Genomic DNA, 16,636 nt, shown 5'->3' with positions numbered 1-16,636 from the left:
AAACCCCATATCCGATGGAAAGGAAAACGGTAAACAATCATAAGCCACCATTTTAGCTATTTCTATACGCTCTTTTTTCTTGTCATACTTAAAATTTTTACCGGTTCGTGGGTCTATCGTCATTTGAATCCCCACCACATTTGAACCCGTTTGCTCTCCCCAAACATCCATATGTTTGGTTCTCATATGAGCATTTTGTCACACCCCAATTTCCGATAGGGTGTGATGGGCACCCGACCCTTACCTAGGGCCGAGCGAACCCGCAGACTCTCATAATACTCATAGCCATACTGGGCCCACAAAGCATAACATAAGCACGGGTGAAATTTTTTTTTCGGAAAACACACATGCCTTTCCTCTTTTCAAATCAAATAGAATTCGTAACCATAGCGAATCTATAAACACATGAAGTTCATAACACGGTGCGTGCGATACATCGGCTTACATAGCCATTTACAAACGGACATCTCATACACACGACACCGTCCGCAAAGTCTCTAACATAACTCCGAATACCATACAAAGCATTCGACTTGGCGGGCAAAGACTCCGAGAAATGGAGCTCGCCAATCCAAATTTAACATCTTCTCGCTAACATCATCCGCTCATCCGTGGGTACCGCGCGGCATGAAACGTGTACCCCGAAGAAAGGGGGTCGATGACGAATATGTACCGAGTATGCAAAGCGTAAAATACAAGAAAACGAAATAAAGTGTACCAAACGCGAGCATGATAGTCCAAATACCAACGTACTTACATCCGCCATCCAAGTCATACATACACCAATCATGCACACATACCGCGGCCGGAACCCGGCGGTAATATCACAATTATGTAAGTATACCGCGGCCAGCACCCGGCCGTTAATATCACAAATATATAAGTATACCGCGGCCGGAACCCAATGTTAATATCACAAATATACACACACACATACATACATACCGCGGTCAAGAATCCAATGGGTCGTGTCGCGGCCCGCGGTCAAGTATCCGGACGATATCACACGTACACATGCGCGCCAAGTATCCGGCGGTCATGGCACGGCCACGCGTCAAGTATCCAAATGGACAATATCACACATACCGGCCCGGACTCGGCGAAAAAGGTAATAACAATACACACGAGCGTAATCGTAAGCGACCATACGTATATAATTTCCTTTTATTACAAACTCAACAAACAACCCAAGCACACCATTCCTTCAAAGCCAAGACAACGAGCTAAATCGTGTTCTTTTCCAAACATTGTTCGAAAACATATCAAACCGAACTTCGAGATCATAATCACGTGTCCGGATCACATGCATATGAGTAAATAAATAATTAAATTGCCTTCCAAATTCGATGACCAAATATATTTATTAACATCGGTAAGTGCGAAACAAGTTTCGTGTTTATCTAATTAGTATACAATAGTTAAAATCTTCTCGAAATCGTTCTTATGTGTCAAAATGTGTTATCAACTCAATGAGGTAGTTAAAATAACTATTTTATAGTAATCGGAGCGATAGCCAAAAGTTCTTTTTCAAAATCACACAACTATACCAAACAGAGCGACATAAGGAGATCTCTGAACGCGTGGGCCCCACCTCGATCAAATTGAGGCGGCGTACCCCGGACTATGGTCGTTAGGCCTGGCGAGGTCATAGACAAAGGATCCAAGGCCCTCCAATATCATTTAGGCGAACTACGGGTGTTTGAGCAAATATTTCAACAAAACAGGACATTTTCAATTCAATTCTACTGAATGAAAAAGGATCAAAATGAAGCTCGGATTCCAAGGGAGTAGAATCGTCCTCAAAGCTCGAATCTCGGCCTAACATACTTAGGACATGCCAAGAGAAGGAAAGAGCAAGCTTTACATACCTTACGGACGACTTGCGCCGCTTAAACTCAAATCCCGTTTCGTCGAAATGCAAATGGTCACCTTTACCAATTACTATTCATAAGACTTAAAATTCCAATCTTGAATTAATACTTGTCTACTGAGATTCCGGCAAAGACCTCCCCTATAAACATGACACCCCGAGAATTAAACTCTACCAAAACAATCAACAACAATACCAACAAACATAATAACAATATCAATAATCAATCTCAAATGCACTCTAACATTAATAACTCTTTCTCACATACTCCAACATTTCATTATTTTCAATTCAACCGCTTGCATTCAAATCAACATAACCATCCATACGTTCAATTACTAATCCGAACCCATTTAGCCAATATTCGAGAATGCTTTAAACGATTCATACGATATTTTAAACAACCCAAATAAAGCTCCAACTTACCCGAAATCACTTCCAAACCCGAGAACAACACTATCACATTTTCTTCTTCCAATTTAATCAACGACACCAACAATCCGCACATTTAATAACTTTATTACCATAAATATAAGGCGGCATATTTTTATTCTCATTGGCTAGCCAAACAGCCCGCAAAACTACAACTCTAATCTTGAACCACTAAACCTTTTTCCTACGTCATAAAATTCATAACGACGACAACCAAAATACTAGGTAACGTCAACTCATTTCTTACATACCAAACAGCCCCTACACGGCCACTCCTCAACCTACACCATTCCATAAGTTTCATTCACTTTCTACACATTACCATAACACACAAACATGTTGTATACAATTAAATCACTATCACCACACAACACACACAACACACGGCCAACCTTCAACTTTCACAACTCAACTTTAACATCCATATTTTCATGATTTTTGTCCATTTCCGCATACTACAACATATACCAACCATTCATAACACATAAAAAAACAAGATTAAATCTTACCTTCTTCATTCACTCCTTCACTTGCTAGGACAAGGTTTTGCAAGAACAAGAGTTTGGCTTGGTTCAACAACTACTTGATGTTGTTTAGCACCTTCCAAAGAGTAGAAAACATGGAAGAGAATAATTTTTTTTCATCAAAATCTCATGGCCAATTCTGGCCATGCTCAGCCGTAGCTCTTCTCCTCTCTTTCTCAATGTTTCTTGATTTTTCTAGGAGATGAAGAATGATGAAAAATGATCCCTTGTCATGCTTTTTATAACATGTAATAAGCTCCCAAGTGGCCATGGCCCACATCACATGTGGCCGGCCACTTATGGGAAATTTCATATAATGGCCAACTTTCCATAATTCATTTTTAGTCCCAAATTTTTCCAACTTTCATTCTCTAACTTTTTTTCCTTATTCCAACCTTACCCTTAACACTTCATACCGACAAAAGATGAATATGCGACTTATGCATTGAGACCAAATCAACAAAACCGGAAATTAAAAGTCTTCTCCATAACTTGCCGCAACCAACTTATGAACCAAACGATACCAATTCATTGCGTTGTCCCTAACTTAACACAATTATCCCAAACTATCCGAACGCGCAAAATACGGGGTGTAACACATTTAGTGTACCCGTTCCACCATCCTTACTAGTTCCTTACTTAAAACTAAATACTTGTCCACACAGGGTACATGTAGCTGATTGGTTTTCCCTATTCTTAGTCATAAATTTCCAAACTTTAGCTGTTGGCTTACGAGTTCTAGGCGGTTTGTCTTGTGTATGTGATTGTGCAGACATGTATCTCCTATGGATTTTCGGGGTTGTGTTTCATCATCATCATCTAAGTCTTCATTAAAAGTGTCGATAAAATGTTGTTGCATTGCCTCATGACCTAAAAGTGGATTATTTCCTCCAACATTAATACCTAAATTAGGTGTTTCTTCCACAAATGTTTCCTCATTAAGCCCACCCTAACAATACCACTACTACTACCGGCACCACGTCTTAATCTCTTTGACATTATTAAATAGAATTAATTTAAATCACAACAAATTAAATTGCTAGAATTAAATTGCGTAAATTAAATTGCTAGAATTAAATTGTGAAAAATAAAGATAGAGTTGGAACGAAGGTACCAAATTGCCGGATTAATTTCCAACAAAGTGAAGGCGGCTAGAATTGCAAATCCACCAAAGCTACTTCGATTGTTGCAAAATCACCAACTCCACCAACAATATTATAATTGCAAAATTAATAATTGAAACTATAATAAGACTTTGTAATATTTATTTGAGAGAAATATAAAGTGACTAATTATTGCAAAGTAACTATAATTGAGAGATTGAGATTTGAGAGAAAGAGAAGAGTGAATTGGTGTGAATTAAAATGAAAATGAAGAAGGGTTTATATAGGGGTGAGGGATGGGTTAAAGTGTTAAAAAAAAGTTTGGGGGGTTGGGGGGGCCAAAAATTAAGTAAATGACCGTTTGGCAACGACCATTTTTGCAAATGGACCGTTGCCAACGGTCCAATTACTCCCAAAGAATCCCGGCCACCCATCTTTAAAAAAAAAAAAAATTAATTTAACCGTTTAAACCGGTTTAACCGTCCTGGCCCTGCTTACCGGTTTGCCAAAAAAATGAAACCGAACCGGTAAAGAATTAACGGTTAACCGGTTCCGGTTCCGATTTTAACCGGTTCAACCGAACCGGTTGACGGGTTTACAATGCACCGAAACCCACAGGAATCGTCCTTTTCTAAGAGGACAACACACCCCACGAGGTTCCTCTCTTAAGCTTTAGCTTTCTTGTCCCAACTTCATAGAAATCAGCAAAACGTGGGTCCCTTTATCATGAAAAATATAGATATTTGTTGCCTCTTCATATGCACCTTTTCAGTCCCAACACCCATATGCATTAAGAAAAAAAGAAGAAAAATGTCTGTTTCTTAGCTAAAAACAGGAAAAGGCATTCTTTATAGTAGAAAGATAGAAGAAAGGAACACTTAGGCGTGAACTTGATTTAAGTGCCCCGTGAACATTGTATACGGTAAAAACCGAGTCAATGTGTGACCGGTGAATTCGGAGCTGAGGGTATGACCAAATGAGCACGAGCACGTTCGGTCTTTTCTTCACATCGGGGTATCGTACAGGATGCAATTGACCCGAGACAAGAAAAGCGTGTCCGTTGGTCCGGGTACGCCGATCCAAGATCAACGTGTCCGTTGGTCCTATTAACCGGTTGCGATGTTGTCACGCACCAGAAAACCGTTCTGCCATTTTGTACTGACGACCGTACGGGTGTCAGACCGTACGGTCCTACCTTATCTTTTTTAGGGTTTCTTTATTCATAAGGGCTTTTGTGTTGCATTAAAGGCCCATAAGGCATACCTATAAATAAAGGACATTCTCCCCTTTTTGGGGTTAATTTTTTTAGATCTCAACATTGTAATAGTCAAATATATTGAAGCCTCTCTCACTGATATTGGTCCGGATTTGTGGTGTTCTTTAGCTTTACTCATTCATTCAATATAACATATTTCTTAATATATATATTTGGCATAAACCACCAATCACATACACGTTCTCACAGCAATAACGCACTCATATATATATTGCACCAAACAAGTCCATTGACACTTCACATCAACCAAATAGATTAAAATTCATCCACATATCCTATACTTCACTTACAAATTTAATTGTTACCGAATCCGGGGTAAAGAGACATGCCTTTAACTTTGTTTCGAATGCGTCTAATAATGTTAGTCTTTGTCTGGTGCATCCCTGTTACAAATTTGACAACTAATACTACTCAAAACTAAGCTAACCACACACTAATGCAGATGAAAAAATATTAGAACAAAGGCCTAATGAACGAGCGCATTCTATAACATGAACTACCTAAACGAGTTAAAGAAGTTGAAATTCACCATGATGGAGAAGTGCAGGGAGATCCTGAGGATAACAAAGAGTTGTTACTATTGGAACTTCCGGAAGTGCCGAGTGACCTAGCATCTCTCAGTGAAACTGAACATGCCTCAGCTGGAAGTTTCTTCATTGGAGTTAATGGGAATGAAGAGGGACTTGACGATGATGATTGGCCACTGCCATTGTCATCTTCCCTGGAAAAGGAATTGTTTCGAGACATGAAGGTGATGAATCAGGCGTTTCAAACGGGGTATCACCTCTGCTAGGCCTGCAGGCTTCGTTGTCGTAAATGGGATTGGATATGTATACTAATTGCTTCTTTGTAGCACCACCATGACCTTCAATGTCACTACTAGTACTGCATTGAAGCAGGGGCGGACCCATGTAGAAATTTTGGGTGCTCCAGCACCCATTAAACTCAGTCACGGAGTGTATAACTGTATAGAAAACATAAAGGAAACAGATAAAAAATATAAAGGAAACAGATATAAATAGTTAATAGAGCACCCCCGAACTCAAAATCTTGGGATAGAGCACCCCCGAACTCAAAATTCTGGATCCGCCACTGCATTGAAGTAGAAATCGATGGACTAGTTTAGGGGATGGAATCGAAATAAAGGAATGGGATTGTGGTGAAGAAAATATAAGCCCAACTTCATAATGAATGGAGGAGACTTGCGAAGAGCTTTGCATTTCAAGGTCCAACTTGTCGGTGCGAGTAACTGCAGGGAAGAGAAAGTTTCTAGGAGCATGAAGAACCCCCTGTGCATAGAAGTCACTGAGAGTACTTGGAGCAGTTGATTGGTTTTGTTGTTGCTGGGGTTGTTCTGTTGGGCTTTGGGCCACAGTGGCTGAGGTGGTGGAACTTAGAGGTGTCTTTCGGAGATGTCGTCGTCGACGAATTAAGAGTGAGCAGTAGAGCTCAGCAACTAGAACCAACACAAGGCCTAGAACTATAGCAAGGCTCACCACCATTACTAATGCTGCTGCCGTTACAACTTTTGAGTTACCCTTCATTCTCTCTCGCTCTCTCTCTCTCTGTGTGCAGAAATGGGTGTTTAGAAACAAGAGAATCTTGTAAATAAATGGGACTTTGGAAGCGTGAGGATATTTTGGCGGGAAAATAACATTTTCACTCGTGTGAGTTGGGTAAGGGAATGTCAGATAGAATTCCAAAGGGAATAGTAGTAGGAAAAAAGCTGACTAGGTACAAGGCCAAGCTTTTGCTCTGACCAAACGAAGGCTTTCTTACAGCAAGTCAATTTGGCCAACTTTAAGCAGAGAAAAAGCCATTTGCATGTGCCCTTTTACTTTCGAGTTGAAACAGGGCGGCAGGCATGTACATCACGTAGGTCTCCTTCTGAAGCTGACAAAAGAAACCTCGTTTAAGCTGCCACTAAACAATAATGCCAGTCAAATGCTTCAGTCTTTTTAATTTTTGAAAAGGCTCAAATATGCCATCGAATTATAAAAAATGACCCATTTATATCACTCGTCAATAGTTTAACTCATTTATACCATCGTCGTTACAAAATCGCTCATCCGTGCCTTTTTCCATGTATCTGTCGGATTTTTTTAATTAATTTGTTATTAAAAATTGGAAAGGTTTAATTAAACAACGTTGACCTCTAATTGAAGGCCACGTGTTATATCTGGTATTGCAAAATCAACATTAATAAAAAATGACATGAATGAGCCATTTTTGTAATAGCGATGGCATGGATGAGCCATTTTGTAATGGCTATGACATAAATGAACCAAACCATTGACGAGTGACATAGATGAGTCATTTCCAATAGTTCGATAGCATATTTGAGCCTTTTCCGTTTAATCTTTAACGCAAAAGACAACTCTATCTTAATCTTAACCTTAGGTCCACAAAAGCAAGCACCCGAAATAGGAAAATTTCGTTGGTGCGGATATCTCCACAGCTGTTGGGTGGACTGACAGGTTAACTGTAACTGTACAAAGAAACTAGGTGCTTTAGGCTTTGTCGCATAGATTTGAAGTTAGGTGTTACTTCAGTTCCACACAAGTTCACCATCTGAACCAGTACATAGAGCAAGCTTACGCAGGAATAGTTAATCAAAGAATCTCATAGCCTCAAATATCAAGGTTACGTATGAATCATGAATGGTTACAATTTTACAATCAACTAGAACACCAATGGGAATTAGAGCAAGGAACAGCTAAAGCCCTAAATGTGCCTGGACATCATTTACCTCATGAAACATGTTATATAATGCAGCTATATGCCTCCTACCTGCAGTATTTGAAAACCTATGCCTATGAGAACCTCAAGATGGGTATTTTGGGTACAGGTTGTCAAGTAATACGGGTTACAGGTTACAGGTTCCAGTCAGTAAACAGCTAAGGACAAGAATCAGCCTGTGTAAATGAATGTGAAGAGGTTACCACTCCTCCAGTATAACCTATTATTAAATTCATCGGCCTCTTAGAGCAGCAAATCGGGCAGTCAAATCATCATAATCTGGTAGTTTTGGATGCACATGACATGCCTGGTTGTCTGGCTGAAATGTATTGGCACGAGCAAATACCTTTGTTGCCTTTGATGGAGCAGCCTGCTCATGTGGGAGGGAAATAGATCTTTTTGGGAAAGGAACCATATCTGATTCCATTTCATCTTGATCTCTGTTGGTTTGATTATTTGAGGGTTCACCAGTATCAGGAGTTGTCAGATGTGAAAGATGAGCTTGTGGCTTTTTTCTCCGGTTTTCCACATCACATTTTGGTGGTTTTTTACTGTAATGCAGCAATAGTTTATCTATCATCCTTTCCTCTTCATCTTTTTGATGGCATTCATCCTCAAACAAAATCTGCAAGCCTTTCCTTGAATGTTCCCTTCTCCGGCTACTTGAACTTTTCTTGACCGCTCTGGCATCTTCAGACTTCCCCTCTTCGCCGTGATTTGTCGCTGATTTATGGTGTTTTCTCCTAACAGATCTTGGTTTGGGCAAGAGCACATCCTTGTGAGAGAATTTTTTATCATGGCCGTGACTATTTGTTCTAGTGGGTTTAATAGTTTGAGCCTCATGATCAGGAAGGTCTGATTCTTTATTTATCTTGATTGTTTCAATTCTATTGCGTGGAGAGGAACTTCCGAAATGGCCATCAAATTCAGCAACAGACTGCTTAGAACCTTTACGGGCTCTTTCTTTGCTATCGTTTGGCTTTACATAGGGAGGAGGGATGGCTTTCTCTTTTGAATTAATGTATGGTGGAGGGAGAGCAAAGTTGGCATAGGATGTCATCAACCTATTTCCATATTCCTGCTGAACCATTCTTGTTGAGTCAACAGTATTCTTTTCGATGGCTGTGTCCCAAGGGGAAGAGACATCTTCATTTTTGAAAGGCAGCCCCCTACCAGGAGCAGTCTCTGATCTTGCACAAGATAGGGGGTCCTGTGCTCTTCCCTTGAGAAATTGACCATGATATTCATTATGTCTAGTGAATTTATTATCAAAACCTTCTAGCCTCTCTCCATGTGATGAGCTGCCTGATTTTGCTATCCTTATTGAATTATCATCTTTCTCCAGGACTGCTTTGTTTCTTGTCCTTGTCTGTTCCAACTCCTTGTCAAACACAATATCATGTTTTCGCCCCTTTGAATAGCTTGCTTCCTGCATTGTAAGTGGTTTATTCCCATCCTTACTTGTTTCTTTCCTTTTAGAGGAATGAAGATCCCACTGCTCTTTCTTAAAGACAATAGCCTCTCTGCCATTCTGTATATTATGTTGATCATTAAATCCCTTGTGCCTTTCACCAAGTACAACATCAAGTTTATCAGATTTTGAACCACCATCCTTGCCATTTGGTAGAATGTGGTTGCCAGCAGAAGCGTGTGAAGGTCCACTCCTGTTTGGTTGGGCCTACAATAATCAAGCCATAGACAATGGTGAAACTTCACTTGCATCTATAATTGGGGAAAAGTTATCTTTGCTTTCCCCACATAGTTGCTGTAGAAAGAAGTAGCACATTAGGATATTAGCGGCGGAGACGAAGGATGCCCACTCATTTTGAGGCAAACACTAACAACATTTACACCTTTTAGCAGCCAATGATAGTCTCAATTTTAAACTAAAATGATGTACCTGTGCAAGTGCCATCCTCTGTTGAAATCCCATGGAGTCCCACCTTATGGAAAATTCTAAAGCTATATCTTGCAACAGCTGGATTCTCTTCTCCATTGCAGGGGACCTTGAAGATAATTTCTCGACAAACTAATAGCATTGAAGGAAGTCAGATATAAAAGAGAGATAACATAAGATATGCAGGACATAGTATACTAAGCAAATCACCTTCTGGTTAACAAAACATTCTAAAGAGTTCCCGTATCTCTCCTGAAATAAATCCCTTAGCTCTCGTAATTCTGGCAAATCGGAGAATCTTGCTGCAGCAAACATCAACGATGCCACAGCTTCTCTGCAGTCCTCAGGACAGTCCCTGGATATAGACAGTATGTGTCAATTATTATCCAAGTTCTTACCATCATAGCTGGGAAACAATGTTTTTGTTAAGTGTCCTACATCAGTCAAGGGAATGGATTGTTGTCTCGTTACCTGATCTTGGGCATTCTCACCTCATGAGTAGGGATGGCAATTGGGGCAGGGCGGGGCGGGACAGGGCAGGGATTTCTCTTAATGGGGCGGGGCAGGGGAACATTTAAATGGGGCGGGGGCGGGGCAAGGCGGGGCAGGGCAAAATTTATTTTTTGTAAATAGTTGATGGGGCAGGGCAGGTCAATATCTGGGTCGGGTAAAAGAAAGATGACCCTGTTACAAAGACAGCCTTTCCTTCTCTGCTCTTGCTTTTCAAAGTCACGCTATGGCCTCACTATGGCTGTGGCTCTCTGCAATTTGCGCCGGATGTTTCACACAAACAAAAATATAAATTCAGAAGAACTTTACATTATATATAATTAGAAAATGATGGTCAGTAAATTAATGACAAGCATTTGCTTGTGGAAAAACATAATGATTTACTCTTGATCAAGAAGTGGTGTCAGAGATTTTTGAAAGAAATTTATTCTTCACTGTCAAGTATGCAGATTAAAAATCTTTCTCCAAAAGTTGTCCAAATAGTGTTTTAAAAATGATAACAAATCATTTAAAACTTAAAAGTATTGTAATTGGGTAAACGTGTAAATTAGATACAATTTTTTCTACGTTGTTTTATGTAACTTGCACAAAGTCACAAACTAATATGACAGTATTATTTTTCTCTTAGTAATATGCAAGTATACAATCAGTCAGAGAAAAGAATTAAGAATAGGGGTTTCATGGACCAATACAAGATGTTAATATTGAAACTCTGCATCTACATGGGAATATAAAAATGGGAAAAAAATTTAATTTAGAATACTACAGAATAAAGAATAAAAAAATGATGTAAAAACAGAAACGGGGCGGGGCGGGGCAGGGCAGATATTTTGAAAAATGCTAAACGGGGCAGGGCAGGGCGGGTCAAAATCTTAGCAGGTCAAGGCTTGCCCTGCACTAACCCGCCCTAACCTGCCTATTGGCATCCCTACTCATGAGCTAGCTTTTGCAATTCAGTTAGGCCCAAGTTTTATTTTCTTAATATGGTACCAGAACCAGACCATTCCTCCTATTCTAGGTTTATCCAAGATTGGACTCCCATTTATATTGTCCATGCACCAGATGTCTAGTTTTGCGTGGGGGATGTGTTAAGAGTCCCACAATGGTTGAGGGAATGGGTTGTCGTCTCTTTATGTGAGACTTAGGTAATCCTCACCTCATGAGCTCACTTTTTGAGTTGAGTTAAACCTAGGTCAATTTTCTCAACCAAGTTTCTTCTCTTCGGCCAGTTGCGATGTCCAATAGTCTTGATCAGTTGGTTAAAAATAGAAGTGACGCGGTTGTAATCTACTGCAAGATGTTTCTAAAAAGACAGGAACGTACTGTCAGATCTTTTTAAAGAGGCAATATTTAATGATACAATTTACCGTTAACTTGTAAAGCCTACACAAGCTAGATTTAGCGGGGAATGGAAGTTTCAGTACAATCACAGGAAAAATGACAATGCATGGAGAAACTTTGGATTGTCTAGTCAGCAAGGACATCTCACTGGAGCACCTCGGCGGGCAGATCTGATTGCAATGCTCAAAATGACTAGAAAAATTGAAACAGTAAGAATCTGATGAACTCAACGACATTTAACTTACTAAAGTTCACTGATGGTAAGAGGTGCTGAACTTTATAAGAATTTCCATCAGTCAATTGATGGATCCTTCAAAGTCTATGTCATGTTACCTTAGTCCCAAGATAAGCCGCTGATAATTTTGGTCCGGTTTGCAATAAGATGGCACTTCCAGTTTAAAAACAGTTACGCCCAATCTAGAGAAAAGAAAACTTCCTATAATGATTATGTATCTGGGACTAAATCTAACCTTTTCTTTCTAAGAGGTCACAACAAGCAACTGGTTGAGCTTGGAACAAAATGCATGGACCAGTGAGTGATCCGGACATTGTGTTGTTTCCAGTTTAGCCAGTTAACTTTAACATGAAAATATTATTTATCACCTTGAGTAAGAACAAACTATCAAATATGAATATTTAAACAACTGAACGCACACAGGTGAATGCTTTGAAGGAACTGCCAAGTCCTTTTGCATTGTGTTCCATCATGACTCATGTGCTATATGCTTAATTGAAGCCTTAAGGTAGCTCAATTTCAATTTAGCTAGATATATCTCATGCTATCCTATTTAACAAATAATTGTGTAATGATATGAGCCTGTGTAGGAGTTGGGAAGAGAAAACCTTAGTTTCTGCATGTGGGAGAGTTGCTTCACAATATATTCACAAGATTGTTCCACAAAGTCGTAGCAGGATAAGAGGTTCTGCCCAAGTAAATATTCTTCAGTCTGCACAAATCATAAAACCACAATTATATTCAAATATTTCAGAATATAAAATAATGCAATAAGCCTTCTTTTAGCACTGATTAATTAATAATGCTCAAATGCAAAGAACTTGTTCGGATGATTTTAAAAGGTAAAAATTCTAATCATTTATGTAGAATTCCATTTTCATCTGAAGCGGATCGAAACACAATAAAGAAAATAGATAGAAGTAAATAAATCACCCTTCCAAAAGCATTAATATCGAGTCCATTATGAAGCAATTTGGAAAGATCTTCCTTCAAAAACCTCTGTTGCGCCTCAGCTCTCCGTCTAACCACTCCGATTCGCGTCCTCGCTCCCTTTATAAGCGATTTGCTTCATTCATCCCAACAACCCAAACTATCTCAATACACACAAATCTCAAAAAAACAATATAGAAAAGAAAAGAAAAGAAAATAGGCAAACCATTTGGAGCTGAAACCACGGTTCAATATACCCTCAAGCATCTCCGATCTCACTAGTTCCTCACTTCCAAATAAATCGCTCTAGTCTTCACTTTTGAGCTTCAAGATCTCTATTTCTCAAAGTCATGTAAACAGATCCGCCATAATTACATAAAGTGGTAAATCTATACTAGTTGTTTGTATGAAACTGTGTGCAGACAGCAGTGATTAGTGTAGCAGAGACTTTGGATTTAGGAGTTTTAGGGGTCTCTGTAAGGTTTCTGTTTTAACTCACAAATATAATGACAAGAAGAGGGTCTAACGGATTTCAAGCTGTCCTTTTCTCAAATTTTTTTATTTCTCTTTCCTGTTTTGTTTTCTTGCCGTTTTAATTTTTCCCATTTTTCGCTCCTTGGTTAAATACTCGAATTAACAGAGACACATTAGCTAAAGGGCTATCGATTTTTGAACAATAATTACTATTTTGTATTTGTCCATTAACACCCCTTCATGTTTTCAAAAATTCACATTTCAGACCTGATTGGGTTTACAAGTGTATGGTGGATATTGGGACCCAGGAGCCACCTAAAGTGACTTGTTTTTTGGACCACTTGTTTGCTCTACCCGTTAAATGTGAGAATAAAATTAAAATGTTTGATAATTGCTCTTTTTTATTTTGTGGGGGAGCATAATGATTCAGCTATAATTGGAGTAAGAGAGCGATTATTCTACGCTTGACATTTCTGTTCTTTCGCACCTTTTTGGTTTAAGTACAATGTTGGGACTTTCACTCTGGTTATACTTTATAAGTTTTAGCGTAAATGTGTTGCACGTGTACATCGCATCAGTATAAAATGTACATAAGAAAAAAATTTATTGAAAAATAGTAACTGACATTAAACTAAAATATTTTTTGTTTAAATTGATGAAAATTTATGTTATATTATTAACACAATAACTGAATCCAATATCTTCTGAATATGCAACGCTGATAAATTTAGTCGAATTAGTTATATAGTATGTTAATTATCAAAATTTTATTATATGAGATACGAATAAGTCATGTTAGTGTATCTCACCCAAAATTAAACGATGTTCTACGTGTGTGTTTCCTTTTATCACTTTGATAACTTTATCATGCTCAAACTTTTATTGTCGACATTGATATATAAGTGCAGCATATAATTCATCTGGTGGAATATAGTCCAAATCTTAGAAATGTTTGATATTGTAATTTATTTGTATCTTATCATTTTAAATGACGTACATATTGAAAATTTTGTTAACCATTTATAGGTTCTTAGTTATTAGGATGCCTTTTAATTAGAAGAATTCTGTTAAGCATAATTACAAGAATATACAATAATTAAATTAACATTTGAACTACAAATTAGTTTAAGTTTAAATAATGCAACCTAACTCATAACGTAAGAACAAATCGCGGGGCGAGAACAACATTGCGTACCTTTAGTGCAGCAGAAGATCATTGAACTCACCACCGAAAAATAACCCCAAATGGAACTTCGATTCACTAGAAAATGACATTTAATAACCACAAACTAGATGTCTTTTGTGTGTGTGTTTTTGTGGAAGAACCAAGAGGAGAGTGTTAGGATTTTATGAATAGGTGTGAATGGGAAATGGTCCTTTGCACTTTTTCATAGGCTTCACACTTTTTCATTCCTTTACTTTGTTGGCTATAAATACTTCATTTCCATCAGATTTTCCTGTTGAATGAATTTTCTGATCTTCTCTTCTCTTCTTCTTGCACTTCATAAAATATTCGTGTGATTGACGGTAAATCGAGTTAGTTCGCTGTCACCGGAGTTTGTTGTACCGCTACAACGGTGAGTAAATCATTCTATCCTGGGAGGATATATTCCAACACCTCCGAGTACATTGAAGGGAATAATTTCCTTAAGGACACGCTCTGCATTCAGTGGGCTCAATTTAATTCCTTATACATTTTAAGATATTGTTCTTCTAAGTTCCAGATTCTGCTTTGTTTATTTTTCAGTTTCTAGTTTATGTATTTTTCTGATTACAGATTTATAACAGGAAATTCAAGAGAGAAGAAATGAAGATGTTAGTTTTTCATCTGCAGAAGAGAGGGAGTAGTGGGTTTCATATAAACCACTTTTATTAACCATACGTGGTAACTTTCCTTATCCATTCTGTAACTTCTTTCATCTCTATCTCTTCTAAACTGGTCGGGTCGGTCGACATGGGCGACTCGCAACTCAGACCCAAATATCCAACATCTCCCACTTCACACATGGTGGACAAGACCCAAACTAGTACCATATTAATAAAACATAATTCATACAGACAAATAGTTCGTGCGACCTGCGAGCATCAACAACTATACCTTTTAAGGTTTTCCAAGAGCTCTATGTAGGAACCAAATCACATGTGAAAAGAATTCACTACTAACATAAGGATCTTATTACTCGCAATATCCCAGACATCACCTGCTACTCCAGTAGCTATTTATCCGATCCCTCATCCTCGTAAGAGGTGAACTCGAGTTCATGTATAACTTTATTGTTACACCTCGAAAAAAATTTCGTTCATGCACAGTGAATAGACTAACGAAGGGCACGAATTATACGATGTTTCGATAAGTAAGAAATAGCATTTGATGATCCTAATTGAGATTTCGAAGGCATTCGAGGTAATAGAAGAAAGTTTGCCAAGAAAGGCAAGGTATACGTTATGTATCGGAAAGGATTTATGAGTAACGAATTAATAATGATTTAATGATGTTTTGGAGAAGAGCTATAACGTCCCTTAGATTATTAATGAGGTGTTAAACAAGTGTTAAGAAGGTTTCATAAGGATTGGGGATCAAACGAGTCGACGAGAACGAGTGTCGGGAAAATTGTGGATTGTACGGTCCACTATACGGACCGTATAAAAGATACTGGCCATATGTATGGCCGTATAACCTGTCCAGAGAAGAGCCTCCACTGGAACCATTATACGGTCACACTGTTACACCTCGGAAATTTCCTTTAGCGTACAAGTGAATAGGCTCATGAGGGACACGATGAACATGAGGTTTAGAGGTGCGAGAGATAGTAATCGATCGATCTAATTAAGATTTCCAAAGACATCCGAGTTAAGAAAAGGAAGTTGTTAAAGAGAAGCGAGTTGTAAGTTGAGAGTATCGGATAAAGAGTACGAGCATTGAGTTAATGGCGTATGAATTGTCACGACCCAACTAGGGGCCGTGACGGGAACCCGATACTTGTACCGAGCACCCCTTATCTCGCATCCTACTCTCATTATCAAGTAGGCCGTAGGAGCTGTGCCAAATTTTTTTTTTTTTGTTACGTAACATTTACATTAGCAAAATATCATAAACATAGACTAGTAAACTTTGCTATCCCGTTATACAGCAATACGAACAATCCAAGATACAAACATCTAACTGTACACATCTGCCTACGAGCCTCTAATCATAGTACACATATACAGAAGAAGGGCCGAGCGCTGTCGTGCCCGCATATATATACACAAAATAGTACCAAGGGAATGAGGCTCCGGAACAACTGGAGCGCTGTCAAGTGCTG

At 38.7% G+C, this 16,636-nt stretch overlaps 2 protein-coding genes across 3 annotated transcripts; both read right to left on the bottom strand.

Moving 5' to 3' along the window:
- Window positions 1-5,704: 5,704 nt before the first annotated feature.
- LOC132040957 (uncharacterized) lies at window positions 5,705-7,401 on the bottom strand. Its single transcript, XM_059431655.1, has 2 exons — window positions 6,278-7,401; window positions 5,705-6,169 (listed from the first exon to the last, which is right to left on the bottom strand). Exons 1-2 carry the CDS (start codon window positions 6,747-6,749, stop codon window positions 5,868-5,870), a joined length of 774 nt encoding a protein of 257 aa, XP_059287638.1. The 5' UTR covers window positions 6,750-7,401; the 3' UTR covers window positions 5,705-5,867.
- Window positions 7,402-7,810: 409 nt separating this feature from the next.
- On the bottom strand, window positions 7,811-13,456 carry LOC132041210 (uncharacterized). Of its 2 annotated transcripts, none has more exons than XM_059432048.1 (6): window positions 13,084-13,456; window positions 12,861-12,993; window positions 12,536-12,639; window positions 10,052-10,196; window positions 9,845-9,973; window positions 7,811-9,622 (listed from the first exon to the last, which is right to left on the bottom strand). In XM_059432048.1, the coding sequence occupies exons 1-6, from the start codon at window positions 13,122-13,124 to the stop codon at window positions 8,177-8,179; spliced, it is 1,998 nt and encodes a 665-aa protein (XP_059288031.1). In that variant the 5' UTR covers window positions 13,125-13,456; the 3' UTR covers window positions 7,811-8,176. The 2 variants fall into 2 exon arrangements, with proteins under 2 accessions (XP_059288031.1, XP_059288032.1); XM_059432049.1 differs by lacking the exon at window positions 13,084-13,456 and adding an exon at window positions 10,313-10,602 and having other exon boundaries at window positions 12,861-12,877.
- Window positions 13,457-16,636: the final 3,180 nt, after the last annotated feature.

This window comes from Lycium ferocissimum, chromosome 12 (assembly GCF_029784015.1).
Source record: "Lycium ferocissimum isolate CSIRO_LF1 chromosome 12, AGI_CSIRO_Lferr_CH_V1, whole genome shotgun sequence".
Classification (NCBI taxonomy): domain Eukaryota; kingdom Viridiplantae; phylum Streptophyta; class Magnoliopsida; order Solanales; family Solanaceae; genus Lycium; species Lycium ferocissimum.
The sequence above is the reverse complement of the archived record's forward strand: the minus strand, read 5'-3'. Positions and strand labels throughout refer to the sequence as shown.

Excerpts from the sequence above, each read along its gene's own strand:
- LOC132040957 (XM_059431655.1), bottom strand. The coding sequence starts at position 6,749 with ATGAAGGGTAACTCAAAAGTTGTAACGGCAGCAGCATTAGTAATGGTG. Across the intron at positions 6,170-6,277 it reads TGGCGGATCCAGAATTTTGA|TTATACACTCCGTGACTGAG; the intron begins GTTCGGGGGTGC and ends TTTTCTATACAG.
- LOC132041210 (XM_059432048.1), bottom strand. The coding sequence starts at position 13,124 with ATGCTTGAGGGTATATTGAACCGTGGTTTCAGCTCCAAATG. Across the intron at positions 12,994-13,083 it reads CGTGGTTTCAGCTCCAAATG|CAAATCGCTTATAAAGGGAG; the intron begins GTTTGCCTATTT and ends GGATGAATGAAG. Across the intron at positions 10,197-12,535 it reads TCCCACATGCAGAAACTAAG|GGACTGTCCTGAGGACTGCA; the intron begins GTTTTCTCTTCC and ends GTCTATATCCAG.